This window comes from Microtus ochrogaster, chromosome 18 (assembly GCF_000317375.1).
Source record: "Microtus ochrogaster isolate Prairie Vole_2 chromosome 18, MicOch1.0, whole genome shotgun sequence".
Taxonomy (NCBI): Eukaryota; Metazoa; Chordata; class Mammalia; order Rodentia; family Cricetidae; genus Microtus; species Microtus ochrogaster.
The window spans coordinates 32,365,368-32,383,980 of record NC_022020.1 but is presented as its reverse complement, the minus strand read 5'-3'; the positions used below and the strand labels follow the sequence as shown (position 1 = coordinate 32,383,980).

General features: G+C 41.2%; 1 protein-coding gene across 1 annotated transcript in view; it reads right to left on the bottom strand.

Annotated features, from left to right (window-relative positions):
- Positions 1–6: 6 nt before the first annotated feature.
- The window catches only part of Dcp2 (decapping mRNA 2), a 34,579-nt gene continuing 15,972 nt past the window's right edge, over positions 7–18,613 (bottom strand). Inside the window, exons 3-11 of the mRNA XM_005356061.2 lie at positions 16,742–16,869; positions 16,268–16,366; positions 11,861–12,013; positions 11,631–11,743; positions 11,427–11,534; positions 8,236–8,374; positions 5,840–5,950; positions 4,066–4,117; positions 7–1,931 (exon numbers count right to left, since the gene is read on the bottom strand). Of these exons, the coding sequence (XP_005356118.1) occupies positions 1,768–1,931; positions 4,066–4,117; positions 5,840–5,950; positions 8,236–8,374; positions 11,427–11,534; positions 11,631–11,743; positions 11,861–12,013; positions 16,268–16,366; positions 16,742–16,869 (1,067 nt within the window). The 3' untranslated portion in view covers positions 7–1,767. The remainder of the gene's footprint in view (positions 1,932–4,065; positions 4,118–5,839; positions 5,951–8,235; positions 8,375–11,426; positions 11,535–11,630; positions 11,744–11,860; positions 12,014–16,267; positions 16,367–16,741; positions 16,870–18,613) is intronic.

Below are 18,613 nucleotides of genomic sequence, written 5' to 3'. Positions count from 1 at the left end.
ACAGTGCATGAGTGGAAATGACTCACCTGCTGAGCAAACTAAGTTTCCACCCCTTAACCACTTAACAGAAATCTGGAATGCTGGGACAACTATAAATATGGCTCAAGAAGACCCAACCAAAGCAGCCGTATTTCTGACAAGAATAGTAAGGGCTTCCAAACACAATCATATAATGCATTAAACAGCAAAGGTCACAGAAGGATTCACAAAGTAGTAGCATAGAAGATTCTAGACATACTGTATCATTGTGAAGTCTCCTGCTTAGCACCGAGAGAGTGACACTTTCATTAATAAACAGAATTTCTTCTTTAAAACCAGCCATTTAAAAGCTAAAGCAATGCAGTAATACGAAGTGAATTTCTTACATTAATAGCCCTTCCTCTCAAAGTTCTGAGGGGCTAAGGAGAAGCCCTATTAAATAGGCTACATATACAGAATAAAGATTTCTATAGTAATATTTATAAGCAGAGATATACTTTGTGGATACCACTTGTAAAAAAAAAACAACTTTAAAAAACCCACAAGACAGATGCACGGGCACACATGCACTCAAACACCCCACCCCCACCCCCAGGAAATATTCTCAGCGAGGTCAGATGCAGCCAAAATGCTATTGCCTCCTTAAAGCTCCGGTGATTGTCCTCAGTTACAGGCGACCCTTTGTAAAATGGGCATTGTCATCCTTGTTTGGATTTAAGAATCCTGAAGGAGCAAAATACAAAATACATTCCTAGGTGTGAGCTAAGTACATTACTTAAAGGGTCCCCCAGCAACATGCTTTATTTATTTGTACTGAGTAAATTGCATAACCCCTTCTTTTCTCACTTTATAACCCAGGGGCTTCAAGATATTAATAAAAAAGCATGTTACTCTGCTATTACAGCAAACTGGAACCTAATATAACATCAGTTTTCACAGCTCAACACTGAGATGCAAGATAAAACTAAGATGTAGTTTTCCACACATAATCACTCTAGAGTATGTAGAGATACTTCACATGAGCAGAATCATTGCACAATACTGAACAGCTGAAGGCATGATGGTCAAGGCATGACCCAAAGTAACTGCCAGGTACTGGCTTCCATGCTCTCTGCTCCAGCAGGCATAGGTTTTCTGACAGCATACATCAGAGCTCAGAATTACAGCATCAACACTCATCGACTCAATCTCTCTTCAGGCTGTGGACTTTGTCCTGATGAAGTGCTCAAGAGTTCACTGTGCAAAATAGTATTGTTTTTGAAGATGCTGGTTCTAAATAAATTGACAAATTCCAAATAGAAGGATTAGATTCTCAGAAGCAGAGAAATGAGCAAATGCCTGCAATCCTCATGTCACGATTCAGCTCTTACTGCTCATTAATAACTGGGGATTTACGTTTCTTTTAAAATTTTCAAGAAGAAAACTCAATGCAATCACTAAGATGGGGAGATGAAATACTCCTACTAATGTACTAGTTGATGAGTTAATCAACAACTCTTTTCTTGATCAGAAGACAAAATAAATGCCCTCAAAAGGAAAAGACAAAAAGCAAAGGCCACTAAAACTTGGTTGCAAACACTGAAACGGTAAATCCATGTAAAAAAGTCCTAACTTCATTTACAGTGCAAACTGGTGTTTCTTTATAGTTTCTCTTCTGTGCAGAAAATCTCTTTAGAAACTGCCTCCCTGCATTTCTTTCAGATACCTGAGAAAGGTAAGGCTTGAGGAGACACGCAAACGTAACAGGTCTCTGACCACGGATGGGCTTCTGCAATACACTTGCTGCTATCAAAGGTCCAAGGTTTTCATTATAGCATTTTGGTCAAACTTGAAACTCAGAAAGGTTCTGGATGAAAATGGGAACTTGCAATGTCCGTTACACGCCACAGAGTGTCCCTCAACAGGCTCTACCGAGGGGTCTTCACCAGAACAAGGCAAGTCAAATGCTCCATCTGATCAGGAAACAAAATTAGTAGTCAGTAACTCTGGAAGTTTACCAAACACTGCCCTCCACCTACTCACAGAGGGCAATTCAGGCACACCTATGTTTACCTTTCTAACAGCTGACTCAATCCAAAGTACCCCACTCAGTATTCAATGGAGTCTCTTATCCATCACGCTTATTTCTACTAATTCAGATTCTTACCCTCTGTGCTCTAAGACCCTTGATATCCCCTGGCTTTCAAATTGGGCAGATTGTTAGCAGTATTTGTACTAGTGCCGGAGTAATCAGAGTTTCTTGACAAAGGCCAATATGAAAATACCATGAAAATTACAATTACGATGGGAGAGGGGCTGTGAAGATCAGGAAAACACAGTTGGAGTTTACCAAGTCATCAACAGACCAACAGAAAACCTCAGTCTCGGCAATGCCTTTCTCTTAAATACAGTACCAAAAGCCAAAGGGTGGGTGAGGGGTTTACACACTAATTAAAACACTAGCGAAAGCCCCACACTTAAAAGATAACAGTAACTTCTCGTAGCGACGCGAAGGCACCTTCATTCATTTAGGAGCACGGGCACAGACAGGCCATGGCGCACACGTGGAAGTCAGATGACAACTCCGGTATCAGTCCATGCCTTCCACTTTGAGATGGGGCCTCTTGTTTTTGCAACAGCCATGGCCAAGCTAACTGACCACAGACTTCTGGGAATCCAGTCCCTGCTTCCCATCTTGCTACTGGGATTATATCTGCACTACCAATGTCTGGATACACATGGGTTTTATGGATCAGAACCTGGGTCTTTCTACCCACTGAGCTATCTTCCCAGACACAGAACATCTCTAATATTTTTTTAATGATTAGTTAAGTCAAGATACTAAAAAGTCAACTCTGGCAGCTGCAGAGGTGATTTTGAGCTCCATTCCTGGCTCGGCACAGATGGAGGTAAGCAGGTCAGCCATCTCAGGATTGCCGTCAGTGAGCCACTGGTGGATTTGCATCTGAAAACTGTCCTATAGTGTTTAAATAAATATATAATACTTAAGATAAAGAAAACAATGCTCTTCATTTCTTTTTCTCTTTTTGGTTTAAGACAGGGTTTCTCTCTGTAGCCCCGGCTGTTCTGGCTCAAACTCCAACAGATGCACCTGCCTCTGCCTCCCAAGTGCTGGAATTAAAAGCGTGCACCACCATCCAGTGTTCATTTCTTCCGAGTTTTCAGTATAAAAGCTATCAATTTGGATGAATATGTAACAGTGACACAAAGAAATTTCTTACTATTCAAATTGAGACTGATAGTGTACTATACTTTAAAATGACATCTATTAATTAAATGTCATTAGCATTAAAATTACTTTTTGTATCTGTTCTAAGTTTCTGTGGTGTCTGAATGAGAATGACATCCACAGGCTCACATATTTGCATGCTTGGTCCCCAGATGGAGAAGTGTTTGCAAGGATCAGGAGATGTGTGGCCTGTGAGGGGGGCTCTGAGGTTTCAAAAGTTCACTTCAGTCCAAAGTCTTTCTCGGGCTGCTGTTTGTAGATCAGGATGTAAAGCTCTCAGCCACTTCTCCAGCATCCTGTCTGCCTGCCAGCTGCCATGTAAGCAAGTCCCCCAATTAAAAGCTTCCTTTTTAAGAGAGTTGCTTTGGTCATGGTGTCTCATCATAGCAATAGGACAGTGACTAACACAGTTTCCAAACCAGACACACTGCATCCCTTACTGAAGGAGAAACAGCATCATTTAGGTAAGAGGTGTGCACTTAGGAGCACTTTACAAAGTTGAGCCCACTACAAAAGCAGGGTGAGAATGAGGCAGCCTCCTCATCACACCGTTTCCCATAGCCCACAGGCCAGCGTTCACAGCACACACTCAAGTGGACTTGAGTATTTACAAAAGGAACAGTATGTTCAACAGTGAGTAACGTCCTTCCATCCAGTGTCTACTGAGAATACCACACTTGACATCTCTGTAGTACACAGGCAGCTCTTCCTGTGTAACTACCATTACCATAAAGAACACTGATGTCACAGCCCCAAAAATCAAACCTAGGCCCCCACATGACAATTAACCACAAAAAAAGAAAGAAAGAAAGAAAGAAAGAAAGAAAGAAAGAAAGAAAGAAAGAAAAAAGGCTTGCCTGTTTCAAAGTTGTCCTGAAGTTTCCGTGGATGCAGCCTCTTTTCACATTTCTATTGAAAACAGACACACAGCACAGACTTATTTTTACATATTAAAACTCAAGAGATACACGATCAAACATCTCAAGAAGAAAATTAAACCAGGAATCTAATCATCTTCCCAGTGGGTTTCCTTAAAGCTCAGCTTCTGAAGAGTTTGGAATATTTAACAACTTCCTTACCTATCATGACCCAGAAATAATGGCTATAAACAACACTCAGCCTTTTCACCTTCAAAGGCAGAGCACTGCTCCACAGCTTCTCCCGTTATCCCAGTGCTAGCAACCAAACCCAGGGCCTGCCTTATGCAAGGCACAAAGAGCTCTGCTAGTAAACTACATTCCCCAGAGTTCTAACCTTTTAAGTGTAACTGGATGCAAGCACCATTCCTTTCCAACAAGCACAGGCCTTAACTCTCTGCTGAGTTAATTTGGAACCATGAGTAAAATAAATAAACCCTTTCCTTCCCATGTTGCTTTGGTCACGGTGTTTTATTACAGCAACAGTAACCCTAACTAGTCTCCCACCCCCTTTAAGTTTAAAGTTACTAATTTAACTCACTAATCTTGTTGTTTTGTTTTTTGATTTTTCAAGATAGGGTTTCTCTGTATATCCCTGGCTGTCCTGGAATTCACAGATATCTACCTGCCTCTGCCTCCCAAGTGCTGGGATTAAAGGCGTGCACCGTAACTCACTTTCTTAAAGACACAGCAAACAAATGAAATAGAAAAATCCAACATGCACTAACAGAAAAGATCAGTAAAGACACTCAACTCTCTTATAGAGAAACTTCTAAATTTGTAACTGCATTGCAACAATGAATGACAGCACCAGATTCTCATGGAGAGAAAGGGGTAGAATGGTGGATACAAAGCTGAGGGCAGGGAGACTGAAGGACAGGAAGAGGCTGCTCAGTGACTAAGTTACAGCTAGATGGGTTAAGAAAGCTTGATGTGCTACACAGTAGCACAACTGTGAACACCACTGCAGACTATACTTCAAAAAGCTAGGAGTGTCAACCACTGTTTCCTTCTGCCCCAGGTTGGCCTCAGTTATTATGTATCTCAGGCTTGTCTTAAGCTTGAGTTCCTCCTGCCTAAGCCTCCTAAGCACTCTGTCTGCACATCAGGCTAAATTTTTTCACCATAAACATTATACAATGTACTCATATATTGAAACATATGGCACCCCATAAATATCTATATTCTTATCAATCCAGTAAAATACACAAAATTATTTAATATCCTTTAAAAGATGTATGTGTGTGTGTGTGTGGTGTGGTGTGTGAATTCCCAGGGAAGCCAGGACATTGCATGAGATCTTTGGGAGCTAGAGATCAAATCTAGGTCAGGGAACTGACTTGCAGCATCTGAATAGCAGATGCCTTTAGCCACAGACCCATTCCTTCCGGCCCCTGAACAATGGGTTTTCAGAAAAAAAGAATTGCTTGTTTTTTAGTATATAGTGTTTTTAAGGCTTTAAAGTAAATGTAAAAACCACACAAGGCAAAAAGTAGAAGTGTACCCAATTATTCCAGGCCTGTAGCTAAGAATGGCCAAAGGGAGATTTAGGTTTTAGTTCATGAAGGCAATAGAGAAGAACTCAATTTTATTAAAATTCTATCATTAAAATTTATCAAATAAAAACAAGAACTAAGCCAACATTATTGTGTCTGGAGACACCCGGTCCATTCTCAAGGAGAGCAGTCCCCTAGGCACCTCACCCGGAACTTACCATCACGGGATTCTGTTGCTTTGCTGGTTGACTGTGAACTCCATTTGTTCTTTTCTTCTGATTAGGTGAATCTTGATACTGTTTTCTGCCATTCCCTCTCATATTTTGATTCTATTTTTCCAGTAAAAAGAACATGTAAATTCACAGTACAACAACACAAATATACCTCTATGAATGTTTATCAATTGAATAGTTCATAAAACATCACCTAAATGTTTACACATTTGCTTTATCAATGTACTTTCTTAGACGACTGCTTTGCAAAGGAACATCTGAAACGGGGAGCAGCAAAGCACCATTCCCTAGGTCCTTTCCACACCTCTTGCTGTATCCATGCTTATAAACTGTTTACAATGCACAAACATGGCAGGGTAGAAGCCCAGGTAAAGCTCACACAGAGCACAAGGCCCCAGAGTCAAGCTCCAGCACAAAGCAGCGGCAGAAACTGTGCTGGGAAGGCAGCGAGGGCACCCGGGCAGCCTGCTTTTCTCCTTTAAGCTTATTTGACATTGTGCATGTGTGCGGGGCTGTGAGTCAGCGTGGGTGCCAGTCAGAGACACTGTGCAGACCAGGTTCTCTCCTTTCACCTTTACACAGGTTCCAGGATCACACTTGGGCCATGAGGCCACTGCAGGGAGTGTCATCTTGCTGGCCCCTACAGCTCTTCATAGTATAAATAATGCAGTAGGGACCATCAGTTATCAGAAAATTAAACAGATAAATGTTTCACAAAATAATGAAGATCAGTGTTTTAGAAACTTGGGCCTTTTAGTAGGCATAACCTTTTCAAATACCAATTTCTCCTTCAGATCTTGAAAAACAGAGAGAACTGTGACTAATGAATGTAACTATTACTTAAAAAAATGTTGGCCTTCATTCCACCTACTCAGCCACAGAGAACAGGAGGTCGTTGCTGAAATAACTGGCCAACAGTAACCTAGCTGAAAAGGACAGACGGTGGAGCTCATGCACCACACTCTCAACTTAAGCTCCATTTGTCTCTTGGCAGTATTTCCTTTCCTGCACCATTCTGACGTGCAGCTCAGCGGCAGAGACGGGATGTTTGTCAACACTAGCAATACTCACTTGAGCCCACACCAGTAGCTTTTCTGCTGCTGTTTTTCTCCCACTCTCCAAACATTTTAAACCCTCAAAAGAGAAACTCTGTTGCCAACAAAAGGAACAATTCTTTTGTTGTTGTTTTTCGAGACAAGGTTTCTTTGTGTAATAGCTCTGACTCTCTTGGATCCCTTTGTAGACCAGGCTGGTCTTGAACTCACTGAGATGCACCTGCCTGCCTCTGCCTCCCAAGTGCTGGGATTAAGGGTGTGTGCTGCTCTGTAGGGTGACTACTCTGAAGTCTGCGCTAGTTCCAGCCGTAATCACTACTTAGCACACACACCTTGTGTGCGTATGGATTTGCCTATGCTTAGGGACACGTCATAGAACTACACAGTTTCTGCCCCTGATTTATTTCACTTAGCCATTGTCTTCAAGGATCACGAATACTGTAGATGTCTCAGAATTTACTTATTAATGACTGAAAACAGTCCAGGGCACGAACATGACACCTTTATTCATCCATCTATGTGCTGTGACTATATGCGGCTGTGATTAGCCCTAGGATGACATTATCCTTTAAGGCCATTCTCGGTTCATTTGCTTATATATGTAGAAGTGGGGGTGTGGACTCGTGATAATCTTCCATCTAACTGGTGGGAGATCACCGATCCTTCTCCCAGCAGCCACCTCTCCTTACACTTAGAAGAGCACAGTGCAGGGGTCCTAGTTCTCTGCACCCTCACCAACACTGATGGATTTCTGTTCTGTTAGGTTTATTACCACAGCCATCCTGAGGTATAACTGATCTCTATTTCCCAATGACAAACACTGCTGAGTCTTTCCATACTTAATGGCCATCTGAACTTCTTGAGAGAAGGGTTTGGTCAAGTGTTTTAGAACGAGGCTGGGATTTATAGAACTTTTGAGTGGCTATTGTTCTTGAGGCAACAATCTGGAAACCAATAAAATGTTCATTAAGTGAACAATAAGAAACTGAGGTATAATCACCTCCTTATGATATGACAGTAAAAGTATGTAATACACGTTGCTTTTTTCTATAACAATAGATCCTATCAACCTTAACTCAGAAATCGTCTGCTTTCAAGTCTCTCACTGGCAGCATGCATAAAGAGGCTCAAGAGGAACATCCCATTATTTACCACATTGGATTTATTCCAAGACTATGAAGGATAATGAGTCTCAGGTCTGTTCAAGTCACAAGCTGGGACCATGGGCAACTGCTCAACAATTCAGAATTCTTCTAAACAGTACACATAATTCCTCTGCTGAAAATGATAATCAAAGCATGTGGAAGGATTCAGTGACGCCCTCACCTTTGTTTTGAAAGGGTCCAACGCCCCTTCTGCGTGGTTACCATGTGGCTTCTGCGGCAGCGGCTGCCTGTGCTTTACCCACTGGTCACTAGGAGAACCTTCAGGAAATAGCTGCTGGCTGTGGCGGAATTTTGTTCGACTACACCAAGGTTTAAAAAATAGGAAGAGATTTTCACTTGCAGCTCTTTAAAAGTCGTCAGTTTAACCAACCTAACAACTATATATTTTACTTTTTTAAAAAATCATTTACCTTTTCCCACAATTCCTTAAGTTATAAAAGCAGGAAAAAACCCGTTTTTGTTGTTTGTTTGTTTTTTTTTTTTTTAAGACAGTATCTCTGTGTAGTCCTGGCTGTCTTGGAACTTGCTCTGTAGGCCAGGCCACTGTTAAACTCAGAAATCCTCCTACCTCTGCCTTCTGAGTGCTGGTATTAAAGTTATGTACCTAAATGTCCAAGTAAAGCAGAGATTCTGATCAGCTTTGCCAGCTATATTTTATATTGGTGCTAATGAATTTTTCTTACATTAACCCTATCCTTTCTGAATTATTCAAACCATACCATCCCTATAAGTAATTATATTCTTTAAATCAAAAGACAGTTCTTTGTAAATTTAGTTGAAGCAGTGAAATGATGTCTGTGAATTTTCTTTTTAATGGGATAGACAGCGCATTCTTTCCAGATGGCTCAGTAAGGGATCTGATAAATAGGTTGGTTACAGCCCCTACCAATGTTATATGTAAATTAGGTTACTTTCCAGAGCACAGCTGCTTAAACCACAGGAGATAGAAAATACTGCAATGGTAAAGACTTCTGAATGTGTAGAACCAGGAGCTACCTCAAAGTCCCATGTGCAAGGAGTCTGAGCTATCTGTGGCCTGTTCACTACCCAACCGCTACACAGCCTTGGTTCTGAACACACAACACACACAACATGCCATCAAACCAGGAACACCATGGAAGATCTCTGCTTAGAAGTGAGATTAATATGTTGTAGGCTTATAATATACACAATATAGCTTTGACTCTTACAGAAAGAAAATGGCATAGTTATTGAATGAAAAGACTGTCAGTGTTTTCCACCACCCCAGCACGTATGCATCAAATCAGCCCGTCTTTGGACTGTCTGTCCTCTGTTATTATACTTGATCTGGGGACTGACTAGGAGCTGGTTCAGTAGGTAGAATCAGGCCCTGTGCAGGCCTAATGGTCTGAATTCAAGCTTTGAAACCCATGGCCGAAGGAGAGAACTGACTCCAAAAGGTTGTCTTCTGACGGCTGCAGGCCTACACGCGCACACACAGACACACGCACACACAGCCTTCTAACAAAGAATGTTTCATTCTGAAGACTGCTGCTGCACATACACACTATTCTAGAGAATTTCACCCTGGAGCATCCCACACCCACACATAAGCAGTACCCTAAAGAACATAAGATTATCAGACTCCTGTCAGAATTCCTTTTTCCATGTAAAACTTACAGAGCTGGATCTGATGGCTCCAGACTATAATTAAAACACTCGAGAGGCTGAAGCAGGAGGACTGCTGGTTCGAGGCCAGTAGTGTCTATATGCTGAGTTCTGGACCAGTCTGGACTACAGGTGAGACCCTGTCTCGAAGTATTTTTAAAAGTCAAACTAGGATATGTTTCTGTAATTCTACCTTTTCAAAAGGCAAAACAGTGACATTTCCTCCAACATAACAGACTGTAGGACTGAAAAGAATGCTGCCTCTAAAGGAAGTATAAAAAGCAGCTAAAGCCTGCACAATCACCTCTGCTCCTAACAAGAGCAGACACTTGAGCACAGGATGCTGGCGACTTCCCCAGCCATGCACAGCCACCACTTATGACTTCTTAGGAATAGCTGCTTTTATACTCTGGGCTATAGTCTCGTCTTCCTGACTTCTGCCATACTGTTCACTTATTTCTATTAGTGTGTCTTTATAATTATAATAATTATTATAAATTTTGAAAGCCAGAATGATTCCTGGGATATTCAATCCAATGTCTTTTCCTTGTAAAACCAACACAAATAGGATAGCACCTATTTAAAATTTATAACCATAAATGTGATATAGTCTTATTGCTTTTTTTAAAGATTAAAATCCTAGATTAAAAAGATCACCAAATTAGAAAAAAAAAGTAAAACAAGAAGCAAAGTAAAACCACAACTCTGGCAAAAAAAAAAAAAAAAAACTTATAGCAAGCTGCTTATGAGATCATATACCAAGTCTAATGAGAAAACATACGTTAAGGTCCTTGCTGCCAAGGCTTATTATGACTAAGTTCGATCCTAGGGACCCAACATGGTAGAAAAGAACTATTTGCAAATTATCTTCTACACACACACACACACACACACACACACACACACACACACGCACACACCGTGTTATGTACACACCTACACAAAATAAACTTAATAAAATTATATTATGCACACTTAACGAAGTTACTTTCCAAGTCTGTACCGAGTTCCAAACCAGTAAATGTCAATGACAGTTCACACCATGTAATTAATAGACCCTCTTCATAACACAGCTGAGAGCAAGTTGGGGAGATGTCTTATTCGGTAAAGTACTTGCTGTACAAACACGAGAACCTCAGTTAGATCCCAGAACCCACAGACAAAAGCCAAGTTTGGTGATGTGTGCTTGTAATCCCACAGCTGGGGAGGCAAGACAGGCATAATCCTGACAACTCCAGGCCAGCGAGAGGCCATGAATCAACACACCAGAGGCCAATCTTAGACCTCCTCATGTGCACACGCGGCCACACACCTACATGAACATACACATTCATTTGCATGCAAAGTTCTGTAAAAAGTCCAAACAGCTGTCACCGACTCTAACAAATTACTCTGCAGCATCTCCCGCCTCCTGTGCAGCAGAGACCTCAACGCGCCCCGTTCAATCACCTCCAGAAACTCAATCTTCAACACACACTCTTCTCCTTTCCCTGCTATTCTCAAGTTGATGTCCTCTCGAGTGGACTATTTTAAAACGTGCCTGAAGTGTCTTTCCACGAATTACCCCCTTCCATCTTAGCAGAAACCCCTAAAGACTATCTTACGACAGAAACTGAGACACAACAGAGCTTCTAGGGCTCTCAAGCTGCTCTGACTCAAGACGCAAACAGTGTTAGACTGAAAACCCCAGAAAGCCACCATCTCACAAGGACATCTCTGTACCTCAACTTTTCCACAGTGGGTTTAGATGGTGTGCTGCCAACTGAAGAAAAACCATTGTCACTGTCTGAGGAATCTCCAAATCTTCGAGACAGCCAGTCCCTTAGTGGTCTATGGAAACATGAACAATTCATTAAACACAAACAAACAAACCTGGAATAAAGAGCAGCACCAAGAACAGCTTTACAGTTGAAGAAATAAACATACCTGATAAAGGGAATGGCCATAAAAAACTTATTAGGTGCCAAGCCGAGCTTGGACTTGGGCGTCATGTCATTTCTGTGACAAGGCAACTTCTCAATGGAGAACCACTCAATGTTCTGAAACAAGACAATCGCATCTAGCTGATTACCATCAAGAAGTAGCTAAAACCACCCCAGCGTCTTTCAATCGGGATTCTGTTTAGCAACCCACAAATATTCTTAACTCTTACATACCCTAATTTCTCTTCTGGTTTTGGGGTTAAATTTTGTGTCTTTTGGAACTCCTGGAATGATGTACAAGCGAGCAAGCTGGTCATTGATTCGAAGTTCGATGTAATCATCCTTACAAATATAGTCTTTTATATCAAAACCAGTTTCTTCAAAGACCTGGAAATAAATGTGGATAAAATATTCGATTTTAAACATTTGAGAGTAAGGTAGGAAGAAGAGTTCAAGGGTAGCTAGTTACATGATTGAGATGGTGTCAAAACAAAACAGACGAAGACATCATCCTAAATCTAACCCGTAGCTAGAAAATTACGATAAAGCCCCCCCACCCCCCTAAGACAAGTAAAAACTGAACAGATTAAACAGGGATAAACTATAGGCAAAGGACTGCTAACAATCTGGCTACCTATCAGCCAGGACTTAACTGCTCGGCTGCTTTCAGACAGTGCTGCCTGCATTACACTGTAGCGCCACCAAGTGGCAGAAGGACTGACTGCAACTCTAGTACTCCTAGGTGAAACAAAACAAACAAACAAAAAAAAAAGGCAACTACATGAATACAACCTTAAAAATTCCTAGGCTGATGGCCAGGTAGTGCTGGCAAAAGCCCTTATCCCGGTACTTGGAGGTAGAGGCAAGCGAATCTCTGAGTCTGAGGCCAGCCTGGTCTATAGAGTGAAGAGCTAGAGAAACCCTGTCTCAAAACAAACAAACAAACAAACAAATTCTAGGTTGTAACCATTGTGACTATATGGAGGAGGGGCTATTGGAGGTAATAAGGGTTAAATGAGGTTCTTAACCATATGACTCTGATTTTGGTTAAGAAAAGACCACAACAGTTCTCTGGACAATACCCAAACATACCCAGGAAAGCCCACGTGGACACACCACTGGAAATTAGATTCCTACAAGCAAGCAAGAAGGTCTGCAATGAAATCCAACTAGCTGGAGCTCTAATCTTGGATCTCTAGTCTCCAGATCTGCAAGGAAATAAATTCTGCAGTTTAAACTACCCTGGCAGTTGTAAGTCAACTCAAGCAAAGTAAACAGTACCTTTACTTTTTTTAAACCTTCCAGCCAACTCCCTAAGCTTTTAGGCAAAGGCAATCATTTAAAATTCAGGATTAAAAAACAAGGCTTCCCTTTAAAAAAATCTACCAAAGGGAAGGCCACCTGCTCCGTGGGCCTGTGATCCCATCTCTCCCATCTTTCATGGGTGCTGAAGATGTAAACTTGGACCATAGGCTTGAGCATAAGTGCTCTTACTTACAGAGCCCTCTCTTCCCAGCATGCTTCCTTCCCATGGCGGTTTTCTGAAAGGCATTCTATGCAGGTGTTCTCTGACCACACTTATAACCTCAATCTTCCTTCTTCTCCCCGAGCCCCTTCAGCATTTCCAATCATTCCCCGAACTTACTCTGTTCATATCCTGCCTATGTACACATGATTGAATGTACCAATATAATGTCTAGGGTTCCGAAAGGAGAGAGAATGTATTTATCTTTCTGGGTCTGATTTAATATGGTTAAACTCTGGCTATGTCTTTTTTCTGCAGATGACAAGAATTTGTTGCTTGAACTGACATTGCTGGCACACACATAAAAACTGGTGTATACTAGCAATCCAAACTAAGCTTTCCTGCTTGGGCAGCAAGTACTCTGCACACTGAGCTACACCTCAGACCCTACACCAGTGCCTTTTAAGAGCTGTAACTTTTTTTCTTCACTCATAAGCTACATCCAAACTAAAACAAGGTAGTAAACACCACTACATCAAACACACCAGCTCAAAAACATCTCAAAATCAAATTTCTGCTGCTTTCCTAAACTCTAAGATGTTGCTTCTGGCTATGAAGTTCTTCAAAGTGACTGTCTTTAATACATTTGAGTGGTTAAATGGCTTTTCTGAAGTAGCTAGGCTTTTACATAAATACAGCCTAAACTGGAACAAATCTCAAAGGTTGGGTAAAATATGGGGCAGGATAAAAAGCTAACGGCAGACTTTCCATACATTAAAGGCAAAATGGTGAACAATAGTTGCTGTTTAGGTTCAGGGACCATTAAAGAGCTAACCAGAAAAAGAGAATTTTAAATAAGGATGAATGGAGATTCACCCATTTGGAATTTCCCTTTAACAGAGCCACTCCCTCCTTCGAGGCTGTGTGGCAACAGAACTGCAGAGGGAAAGGAATCCGAACCAGGTTCAGATGCTGCTGAGGTTTACATCTGGGATGTCCTTAACAGGCTGATGCTGGCACTTGGCCTCCATCTCATGGTGCTATGTAAGAGGCTGTGGAGCCTGCAGGAGGTAGAGCTGGACGGTGAGAACAGGTGAGAAGATCTTGGAAGCCTAAACCAGCGTGGTACCAACCATGCTCTGAGCCTCTAGGTTCAGCACATAGACAGGACCAGCTGAGATGCCCAGAACCACAATGATGCCTTCTCCACGATTAACCAAGACTCTGACAGTGAACACCAAAGTCAATTCTTCCTTCACCAAGTGGTTTTGACACATACTTTGTCTCATCAAACAAAAGTAACTAATCTAGAGATGCACCGAGCTGGGGTCTCAATTGGCAGGGAGAGAAGAGGCTGTTTGGGTAGGCAGAATTTCACTCAAACTTTAGAAACAATCAAATTCAGAGGACAAGGAACGACTCTTTTAGATGGCTAAGCTGGGGGCGGAGCAGGATTGGAACTTTACCTTATAGCTCAGGTAAAAGGCTAGATTGAGTTTTGAGAAGACACATGTAAATGTTTAGAAAAATCCAGACCCTACATTTTTCTGGATAATGAAAAAGAAATAAAAGAACAAAGAATACAGTTAGAGGTTGAAATGTTCTGTCAAACAAAAAATTCAATTTTCAAGCAAAAAGTAGAAAAGACACCATTATAAAGAACAGAGCCAGAGATATGCTTTAAAAGTAGACAGAACAAATGAAGGTAGATATGACCCCAAAAAGCAAGGTAGGAAGGGGGGAGAAAGACAGTATCTTATTTTTTTAATGTATTATTATTTGGGGGGTGGGGGGTCTAACAGCTCTAGCTCTCCTGAAACTAGCTCTGTAGACCAGTCTGGCCTCAAACTCAGAGAGATCCACCTGCCTCTGCCTCCCAAGTGCTAGGATTAAAGGTATGTACCATCATTGTCTGGCCCTTACTATTTTTTAGTTATAAACTGATTAGCACATTAGCTCAGGCTTCTTATTAACTCTTATAACTTATATTAACCCACGTGGCTCGGTACCATATTGCTCTGTTTCCAGATCAGGAAAGCAGACCAAGCTTTTCTCTTCCCAGAATTCTCCTGTTCTTGTTGCCCTGCCTCTGCTTCCTGCCTGGCTACTGGCCAATCAGCATTTTATTAAAATACAATTGACAGGGTACAAGCCATTGTCCCATAGCACTTACCCCCTTTAAAAAAAAAAACAAAAACAAAGTAAAAACTCTGAATCTAATATCCTTTGTTTGTGGCACACACATTTAATCCTAACGCTTAGGAGGCAGACAGATCTCTGTGAATTCAAGGTGCGGTGGCACACACCTTTAATATGAGCAGTTGGGAGGCAGAGGCAGGCAGATCTCTGTGAGTTCAAAGACAGCCTGGTCTATAGAGGGAGTTCCAGGACAAAGATACACAGGAAAACCCTGTCTCAAAAAGCCAGAAATTACACAATAAAAATAAGAAATAGAGGTTAATATAAAGCCACGTAAAGATAAAAATACAGAGTCGGGATACTGTATGTTATGTTCTCTTTGAATTGTCTGAATGCTGAGGAAGGAGCAACAGCTGCCAAAAGATATTTGTTTATAAATGCTGCTGAATTAATCCAAGATAGATACTTTGAAAATACCTTGACTTCAAAATTGAAGTCAAAAGGTATGTTACTTTGGAGAAGAGGTTTTGCTTTTGTTTCCACAGAAAATGAGAGGATATGGATTCATTCTGAGTTAAGAAAAATTCAGGTTTGATCAAGAAGACCACTTGAGAAATCTCCAGTAGGTACAGGTGACCCAGATGTTACAGTTCTAAATCCAGAACGGATTCAAGACTGCTGCCTGAGATGACCAAGCCTTACAGGATACTTACTCCAGTCATGACTTGATCATAATTTTAAATTTTCTTTAGGTCCCCAACCAGCAGGAAGTAGCCTGCCTGGTACTCAAGAAGATCAGCAGAGGGCATCAGATCCGTTGCGACTGGAGTTAGAGATAGCTGTGAGGTAGCATGTCAGTGGTAGGAATCAAACACGGGTCCTTGCTCTTAACCATTTCTCCTGTAGTCCAAACGGCTGTCTCTAGTTAAACCATGCATTCACATTTCAGAAAAAGACTAAGCTTTCTCCAGAGCTTAAAAGAGACTTAAGACTCTGCAAGCTAGCAGCCACACTCACCGCCAACTGAAGGCACTCACCTCTCTGGCAGCGCAGTCATGGGGTGCTTCCTCTTTATTCACTTTTCCTTTTGGAAACCCCCAGCCTGATTTTGCCAGGTATCCCTGAACCAGCAGTACCTACAAACAAGCAGGAAGTCAAACACAAACCCCAAAGAAATCCTGTTTCCTTTCCCATTTTCCATCCCCAAAGATACTTTTCTCTGTACTTCAGGTAATTATTTACCAACAAGCTACACACAGCATTTGGCCCAAGCATCTTCTGAGACTGTAAATATGCTAGAATGAAGAGACACACGTTTTCTACTTAAACTGTCTCAATAACAAACTCACAGCTTTTTACACTAAGCCATAGCAAGCACAACAGAATGCAGGTAAGACATCCAAAGTTTAGTTCTTTAACATTAAGAATCTAAGGATGTGTGAACACCTCAGTCAATGGCTGACAAGCAATTGGTCAGCATTTCACTGATGTCTTCAGATCAGTGCACTCACATTCTCGAGCGTCTCATCAAGGATGATCGCACCATAGGTTGGCACTCCCATTTTATATTCCTTCCATTCATCCAAAATCTTTTCCACATCTTCACCTTGCGGCAGCAGAAAGGGACAATGACTGAAGAGTATAGAGAATGTTAAGGAAACTGCCTTTCCCTTAGTCCAGCTTAAGAAGCTACAACAAGGGAATGGCTGGAGCGATGCTCAGTGCTCACGAGTGCTACCTGGCCTCCGGAGTCCAGCTCTCAGTGCCCACATCTGGGGCTCATAGCCACACAGCTCAACTCCAAGGGGTCTTCTGGTCTCCACAGACACCCGTACACACAAACACTCACACGGAGTCAGAAGTTAAAATAAAACTTCACAAAATTACACACAGAAACAACCTTATTTAAATTGACTATATTTTGCATAAAATTATTCAAGTTTGCAAGTTAGACTGAGCCCAGCACACTCGTTTTCCTTGAACAATTCATTAGCTTTTGTATTTAATCTAGACACAATCGAAATTATGCTTCTAATAGCACTAGACTCCCAAGTTAACGAATACAAAGGCAGAAATCGTGACTGTCTCAGATAGATGCTCATCGTTGAGTCAAATCCATGCCAGAGTCAGCACACCAAAAACGATAGCACGAGAGAAAGGCCTCCATTCGACCAAAGGAAGGACCTGCCAGGAACATAGAGTTAGGTCCTGGAACTTGGGGGAGTAGGATAAGGCACAGGTACACACTACATTGACAAAGTGCTTTACCACATATATTCATAATAGTTCATGCTAAGTTAACAGTTTACTATAGTTTATAAAGGAAAATGAGGGTCTCAGTTTCAGAAGAAATTTACGTATATATCTAAGAAGTAGAACAGTGTAAAATACTAGAAAAATTAACAACAAAAACTATCTCTAAAACTGTACACTTGGTCTATTGATGCCCTAAGCATCAAAGGCACCATCACTAAAACAGGGTGAAGGTTGTGCAGGAAATCACAATTCAGGATGGTTTCTTAATCTGAGGATCTATTTGTAATGGTCTTCAAGCCCCTAAAAGCTTATATATCCCGTTTTTATTTAGATGTTAACTCTAAAACATGAGTCATGAATATGTTTTCAATTAAGTATGATGACCACAAATATGAAAACTACCACTTATTTCTGAGGCCAGACACTTAAGTTATTTTGATTCCTGTGGGCTAGTAGGAACAATTGAAATTTTAGAGTCAAATGATAAGAGAAAAAGGAATATTCTATAGCAAATGGAGCAGAAACTCAAGAGAACCTTTAAATGAGCACTATTAATTACAGTGACAAGTTTGGGCAAAATGAAAGCATATTTAGTTTCTATCATAAACATAATTTCATGAGCTACATATTTTGAAGTTTTACTTTTATGGTTGTACTAAGAACTAAAATGGCTCTCTACAAATCCAAAGAGGTCAACCACGTATGACATCATAACTAAAAGACAAACACAGTCAATCTCCATGTAACTGTTTTGTGCTTTCAAGGCTTACTCCAGATACATTAACCATCCTATGAACCTGTGATCCCTCAGAGACCAAAATACTGAAATCACTTCCCAATAAAAAAGTCTGGCTTAGGGGCCGGAGAGATGGCTCAGTGGTTAAGAGCACATACGGCTCTTCCGGAGGACCTGAGTTCGATTCCCAGCACCTATGTACAGGACTCACAACCACCTGTAATTCCAGCTTCAGGGAATCTGGTGCTTCTGGCCTCCCTAAACACCTGCACCCAATACATATCCCAACACACATATACATATAATTAGAAAGTAAATAAATATATTTGTAAAAGTCTGGTTCTATATTCACTAAAAATTCTTGGCTGGGTGATGGTGGTGCATGCTTTTA